General features: G+C 45.0%; 1 protein-coding gene across 1 annotated transcript in view; it reads left to right on the forward strand.

The window, feature by feature from the left end:
• Positions 1 to 4645, forward strand: part of rims2b (regulating synaptic membrane exocytosis 2b) — a 91446-nt gene extending 86801 nt beyond the window's left edge. Inside the window, exons 31-35 of the mRNA XM_035529286.1 lie at positions 2591 to 2732; positions 2990 to 3102; positions 3240 to 3341; positions 3658 to 3797; positions 4151 to 4645. Of these exons, the coding sequence (XP_035385179.1) occupies positions 2591 to 2732; positions 2990 to 3102; positions 3240 to 3341; positions 3658 to 3797; positions 4151 to 4357 (704 nt within the window). The 3' untranslated portion in view covers positions 4358 to 4645. The remainder of the gene's footprint in view (positions 1 to 2590; positions 2733 to 2989; positions 3103 to 3239; positions 3342 to 3657; positions 3798 to 4150) is intronic.
• Positions 4646 to 7641: the final 2996 nt, after the last annotated feature.

The raw sequence follows: 7641 nt of genomic DNA on the forward strand, positions 1-7641 counted from the left end.
GCGAGAGGGACTGCATTGGTCTTCGGGAGCAGTGGCCCTGGCTGCAGTGCTGAGAGCTGTTAACTGGCCCATTCTGCAGATCCTCCAGGAGCCATTATGTCTGCACTACATCAGCACTATGCTGTGAGCTTTTCTGGGTGGTTAATGTTTAGCGCCAAGCCTGCAGAGCTGGCACTACAGAGGGGTTGGGGTAAACACTGTGCTCACCTACACACACACACACACACACACACACACACACTTACACTCCCATCAGCTGGAAGTGAGCCTTCCACACCAACATGAGCCAGGTTTACTTTTCCATTAACTGGCCTGTGGATCTGGTGATTCCAACCAGATGTTTTAAGTTGTTCATCAGAGTTTTGTTGTTGATCTCCTTGCCTTTGTCACCCTTAGACCATTTAGTCCCTTAATTCACAAATTTACAAAGAAACTCACAAACTCACAAAGAAATTGCCTTCAGTTGGTGATTGTTTTATTGTAAGGTTACAAATGTTCCAGAAGTATTCTGCATTGGATTTGGTTCTGCTCAGAACCTTTTCTGGTCTGTTGGGCTGCTTTGTTTTTGTTTTTGTTTTTCTTGCTGTTTGAGACACTCTGGCTTTAATGGCAGCCTGTGAGATGTTCTGAAATTCTGGCAAGACTCAGTGTTGATCCTGAGTAAGAGACAGACGAAAATGTGTGACAGTGGAATACAGAGGAGTGCTGTTACCCCAGCTTGCTGATTGGGTGGGTGGTGGTGGGGTATTTGTGTGTACGTGTGTGTGTGTGCACGCATATAAATGTTGTGCGCAAGCACATATCTCTGGGTAGAGCTCAGTATCCTGAACAGCTATTCGGGTTATCTTTTAGCTCCCTGATTTCTGATTGGCCACTGCTGCATGCACGCACAGCTCTGTCTCCTCCTCCATCTGTTCTGAAGATGAGAAGATGAGAAGAGGTGATGCAAAGGAGAGTGAGCCTCAAACAGCACACACACACACGCACACACACAGTTGCGCGCTCTCTGCCATCCTCTACCTCTGCATCCTCCACCATATTAACTCCATCAGCCTGGTTGTTAACACCTGGATGTAAAGGCTCTGCGTCAGGTAATTTAGTTTTTTTTAGAGATTTTGTCAGGTTTCTGCGGCAACGCAGAGCCTGGAGTGGATCTCAGCCCTCGTTCTCAGTGCAGTGTGTCCCGACAGCGGGATGGGCAGACAGGGTCAGGACGCCAGTGCGGGCGCCCCCGGTGCTCACATGCAACGCTCGGCCAGCGGACTCAGTCTGTCGGCGTCATTTGAGGCGCTCGCGGTCTACTTCCCCTGCATGACGCCGCTGGGCGAGTCCGCCACAGGTAAGGTTGGTCGCCGGCGGCAATGGCAGCTGTTCATAGACTTCCTCTCTGTGAGTTTATCGAATGACCTCCGCAGATGCTTGCACTTTAGGGCAGCATGGGGTCTGACTAGGAATGGTTGCTGTTATGTTATGATGATTTGCTTTTGTGCAGAAGAACGTTGGTATAGGTGATGTGCTGTTTTAGGTTTTGGAGCTTGCCGGAGCACAGCTGTTGTGCAGTCTTATCAACTAGTTTGACCTTGATCATCCTTGAATCATGGCATGTGGCAACAGAGTTCAGAGAGAGAGTTGGTCTGATTGGGGGAGTGCCTCGAAGAAAGGCAGACCCAAGAGCGCACGGCTTTCTGGATCTCTGGATCACACTGTAATTGCCACACTCATGTTATGGACTCTGAGTTTGTCCTGAAGCTTGACTGTCAAACACCAGGGTCTTTGGACTAGGCTGTAGATTATCTGAACGCATGGTAAAGTTAAAAGCAAAATGCTTGTGATGTTCCTGAAATTAGATGTTGAAGGTGGTTTTATTGATGCTTTTTTGTGCTTGATACATTATTTCTTAGTGGGAAAGTTAAAATAAATTCCAATGTTTGGTATAATTGCTTAGTGTTGTAAACCACAGTAGTCATAATAAATTTGAGTTCATATTTAAGGCCTTAAGCTCATGTTGTTGTGATCTCAGTCTGGACTCTTACTCAGCGATCGGATGGATTGGTCTGGGCTCAACTTGATTAATGTTTTGATCTGGGCCATATACTACAGTCTATAGTTTGGACTCTGGATTGTAAGCACAACATTAGACTTGCTCACCTTGGAATGTGAAGCTGCTGAATGTGAAGCAAACCTCTGCTTTTTTTCTTTCGTTTGTTTATGTAGCACTTTTAAATGGGCAATACAAAAGAACTACAACAAAATAAAACAAATTTATGGTAAAATAGAAAATAACAGTAAATATTAATTGCTAACTTATGATGACTCATAATAAAATAAGTTAAATAAAAGCAGATATGATTGTTATAGCGGGCCAACACATTTTTATAATAGTGCACTGGAGTAAGAGGTGGAGCAGTAGAGGTAGAGTGGTTGAGTTAATGGTGGTGTGGTGGAGGAAGTGGTGCTGTGTTGGTGAACAAGGCTCTCTTTGCTAGTGCTGCATTCTCTCTACTCTCCATCTCATAGTCACGCGCATAGTGTGATTATATTGTTTCCTTTGCTGATGACCCCTTCTGTCCGCCCCCCCCCGCCCAAGCAGAGGATGCAAAGAAGAAGAAGGCTGGCCGTCTGTCAATCCAGAGGAGTGTGGAGACGGGATTGGCCGTGGAGATGAAGAGTAGGATGACTCGACAGCCCAGCCAAGAGGTGGCTGAAGATGGAGACAAGTCCAAGCTTGGGAAGTAAGCCTGACTCTTCCTTCACTGCTGTTAAGTAGTGCACACACACACGCTGGTGCAAAGGGATAGATGATAATGTTGCAGTCAGATGGTATCGTTCAGCATCATTGTGTTTTTAATGTAGTTTTGTTTGCACTTATGACCTTGCTATTAACCTTTAGTTAGACACACACAAGGCAACATGTCTCTGTGCAGCTACAGCCTTTACAAATGCGGCATTCATGCCCTGAGAGGATTTTGTCTCTCTGCTTGCACTGTAGTCTCATCTTCCCTGGCATAAAGCTCTCAACAGACAGCCAGTTTACAGAATTTTTGGATGGGTTAGGCCCCGCCCAACTTGCTGGGCGCCAAACGCTAGCCACGCCTCCAATGGGTAAGCACCGCCACTCTCTCACGTTATTGGCCTTCTTGTATGACGATACCCATTCAAATGGGTTAAAACCCCTATCTTGCCTCCCTGCTGTTTGGAGTGGCGTCTCTGAAGGTTTGGCCATGTCTTTTCTCATCCAGGCGACATCCAGATTGGTATGGTTCACAGGAAAGAGCGGCTGGATGTGGAGGTGATCCGTGCCAGAGGACTGGTGGGCAAAGGTGGCAACAAACAGACACCAGGTGACCCTCTAAGAACACACCCATGTCCTGCTCCGCACACGCCAAAGGTCATCAAGAGGCCTGAAGTCTGTGTGCTTTTACCAGTTTGGTAATGCCTCAAAGGCATAGTCAGCAATAAGATTGACATGATGGCATCAGTAGTTCAGGACCACTCCATTTATGCACTAGACATGACCTGTTCCCCCAGTGTAAATGAAAGCAGGTGGGGTTTAAAAATTATCCTGACACAAATGGATTCAGGTTTTCTTATGCCAGAAAGCATGTGTGATTTTCTATAGCCAAGTGTTTGATGCTATTGCCTGCTGTGGCCTTGTAGCTCCCTATGTTAAAGTGTACCTGCTACACAACGGCAAGTGTATCAACAAGAAGAAGACACGTGCGGCAAGGAAAACCCTGGATCCTCTGTACCAGCAACAGCTGCAGTTCGAGGAGAATCCAGAAGGCAAGATTTTACAGGTAATCCAGATATGCACACACTGAGGTTAAGATTTTAGACATAATACAAGCACAGTGTACAGATAATACACGTGCATCCTGAGACAAGATTTTAAAGGTAATACACACATTGTCTCTTGTTCTTTCTCTTTTACACAAACACCCACACCACATATGTAATATTAAATAGAATTTTGACATTGCATAAGGAGTTTTCTCAAATGCCATTGTATAACTGAATGCTTCTTATCTTAGCATGAGATTAGAAATTAGAGTATCCCTATATCTTGTATTACAGTATAGAGTATTACCTATATTTGTTAATCTGCTGTACTACACAAGGTGCTTTGAGCGACTGTACCATTGCTTTTCAGATCATTGTGTGGGGGGACTATGGCCGCATGGACCATAAGTCCTTTATGGGTGCTGCCCAGATACTATTGGATGACCTGGACCTCACCAACATGGTCATTGGCTGGTACAAGCTGTTCCCACCCACCTCGCTGGTGGACCCCACGCTGGCACCTCTGACCAACAGGGCCCCGGAGGGGGTGGCAGACGGCTCCAGTGTGCGCTCGTAGCCAGTGGGCAGCCAGCGTGGGGCTTGGGACTGCGGGGGGGGAGTTTTGGGGAAGATGCTTGATTCAGGCCCCTCCCATCATCTGAGCCCATGGGATGGGAGGCTGGGTAGCAGCCTGTGTCCTTCTGCCAAATGAAAAGCAACAGGACAAGGGAGAGGAGTCAGCCACACAGAAGGACAACAGAGCTGAACGCCGCGGACATACGTGCAGACTGACATGGTGTGGACGATCGTGTGGCTGCAGTGAAGAAAACCCCACAGAATTGATTTTTTTTTTTTTTTTTTTTTACAGAACAAGCCCTATAGAAGCCCTGTTTTTTGGGTGTGGGGGGTGGCAAATGAAAGATATCATGTTTTGACTTTGTTTGTGTTGTGTTGAGCAGGATGTCAGTGTTGTTTATTCAGAGCTTAGCATGTTCAAGCCATGCCTGCAAGCCAAGCTCCAAAACTGAGAAAGGCACAAAAACAAAAAAGCCATGTGGACTACCCGTCGCTAGCTGGGGTTAGCCGGTTGATGCTAGCTGCAGGTCCAACAAAGAGAAGCACCAGGAGATCACATGTCCAAGCCCCTGTTCGTACAGCTGGTTCAGACTAAACGATAACCCACTACCATCCATGACACTATGAACTTCACCAGTGATGAGAAAACAAATCTGAACTTTTCGTGATCCAGTATGATACTGTCTTTGGTGATGTACTGTATGAAATTCATAGAAGGTTTTATTTTTGTTTTGTTTTGGTTTTTTTTGTTTTTTGTTTTTTGTTTTGCATGGATGCAAAGTTAGCTGTATTGGGGGAAAAAAATAAAGATTATTTTTATTGAGGCTGTAACTTGGGGGGGGGGAAAAGGATTGAAAATGAACAGATCAGCCCTTTTCAATAGTTTATATTTTTTTTAATATAAAATACTGTAGTGCATGGTTTTCAAGGAGAGTGAATGCAAAGGTCAGGATGTGACCCTCATCCTTTACGTCATGCTGCTCTGTTTTTACACATCTACCGCACTATGGCCTGAGGAAACCTTTGGTTTGAGTTATTTTAAAAATGGAGAAAAAAAAGGCCCAACCCTCTCTTTGAGAGCAGTTGCTGAGGGGAGGAAGACTGCAAACTCTCTCTCTCTCTCTCTGTCTGAAGGCATAAGCCTCACGTTAATCATTATATGCAAATTTCCCCTCTCTCTGGTGTTCCTCGTCACTTGTGGCCATGTTGACTTGGACCACAGTTCGGCCAGGAGCACAGCACCCCATTGGACCTTTATGGCTCATGTTTGTCCCGTTATTCAACTCGCATGCGTTACTCCACCCACTCATCTGATTCAGATGTACATTAAGTCCAGTCGCTCATCTGATCCAGGCATGTGTTATTCCACTTGTTCCTCTGATCCAGGCATTCTGAGGACTGCCTGCACAGTGGCTTGCCACACACTTGCAGTAATTCAGCATGTTTTTTAGGATATTGGTGCAGTGGGAGGAGTTTGTGTGGTTTCGTGTACAGTGCATGTGGACCTGAGGCTGTGCCTCTAAACCCCAACTCCCATGAAGGCTGGGTCAGCCCCATCTCCCACTGAGGTCAGTGGAAAGCCTCATGGTGCAAACATTCCACCTTCAGTTCTGATTAAAAACAAAAAAAATTAGGGAAAGAGCAAATTAAAGCATTTGAGAGAGAGATTGACTAGGAATAAAAATGTAAGGTTGCAAGTATATTTTTATTTTAATATTGTGATGGTGGGTATGAACTAAAAAAAAAACAAAACAAACAAACTCTGGATTCCATTGGGTGGACAGTGTGTGCACTGACGTCAGCGTCTTTCTCCAGGCACTGGGACAAGAAAGACTTGCCACACTATGAATTTTTAATTGTTATCTTGTTTTGAGAAAATAAAATTCATTTAATACCTGCAGTGTCCATTTTTGCCTGATGAAGTGAGAGGTGAACGTTCCTGCTATCCATGCAGTCTCCATGCCAAATTCAAACAAACATTTCCAATAAGTTGGTCACTGTTGATGACAGTGTGCTATGGTGCTATGGACGATTGTGTGTGTGAGTGCGTGCGCACAAAGTAAACAATAAAATGTTTCTTTTCCCAAAGTGCAGGGTAAATATCCTCCAGAAGTTCACAGTAAAGCAATGACTGGGGAGCATTTACCCTGATCAACTTGATGCACTGCACACTGCAGTTTAAGCACTCACCCACAGCACAAGGTGCACTGCCCCATGTATCAGCAGTGCAGGTTCATTTCAGAATGCACACCTGTCTTATAACCTAATATGGAGGATGGCTATAGCTGTCAGGGACCTCCCAGTAGAAGAGAAAAGCAGAAGTGAAATAATACCACCCTGCCCAAGAGAGGCTCTGCTGTAGCACAGACAGGATTACGGTCTCGGTAAGTGCATCACACACTTGGTGAGGTAACTTTGTGAGAGCTTTGCTGATAGCTTCCTTTAATCACCTAATAAACACTTGTCTTAAAACATGGAAAATGGGCTGCATCCAAAGCCAATACATCTGAATTACTTGGAGGCTACTTGTATACAGCATTATTAAAAATAAGGGGTTCAATGTTTGACTAGGTGATGATTTTTTTAACGGGGGAGGGTGTATGAACAACTCTTAGGCTGTAGCATCAGAGTTGCAGCACAATGATGGATAGCATTTACTTTTTTTTAAAGAAAAGAATACCTCAATGCACTCGTTTACTTGTAAAATCTTTCTTTTTGTAAACTTTCTTCTTTTTGCCCATCCTGTCTTTTCTGTTTAACTTTATCCTTGTTTTTAATGATCACTTTCTAAACTTGCTTTAAACGCTGGTATAAAAAAAGCACTATACCTCATGCGTAGTACACAAGTGTCTTTGAATAACTATATGAAGCTTGCATATGTTGTTTTGTTTATACAAATGTAAAAGATCTATTCTCCTCTGTTCTCACTCATTTGTTCCCATTTCTTGTTGGACAGATGATCTGTGTCAAATCTACAGGGTGAGTGATTGCTGTAAGCAGAGGCTTGCTGAGACCTGGACCACTATGGTTACACTCTACACCTCTGACCACAGGGGCCACTGGACAAGTGCTGCTGCTCTCCTGGCCCTCTGCATGGCCGTCAGCCTAGTGCTCTTCTCCTTGTCCCTACGTGCTATGGAGATTGACCTCGATGCCGTCAGGCTCGTAGATGGGGGTCTCCGTACCATTTCTGGTGGCCATGCTCTTCTTGAGGAATGCACGTTACATTTCCCTCATCTTCCTCACCTCCTTGGGCATGAAGCAGTGCCAAAACTTCCTGCTCGT

Source organism: Electrophorus electricus, chromosome 8 (genome assembly GCF_013358815.1).
Source record: "Electrophorus electricus isolate fEleEle1 chromosome 8, fEleEle1.pri, whole genome shotgun sequence".
Taxonomy (NCBI): Eukaryota; Metazoa; Chordata; class Actinopteri; order Gymnotiformes; family Gymnotidae; genus Electrophorus; species Electrophorus electricus.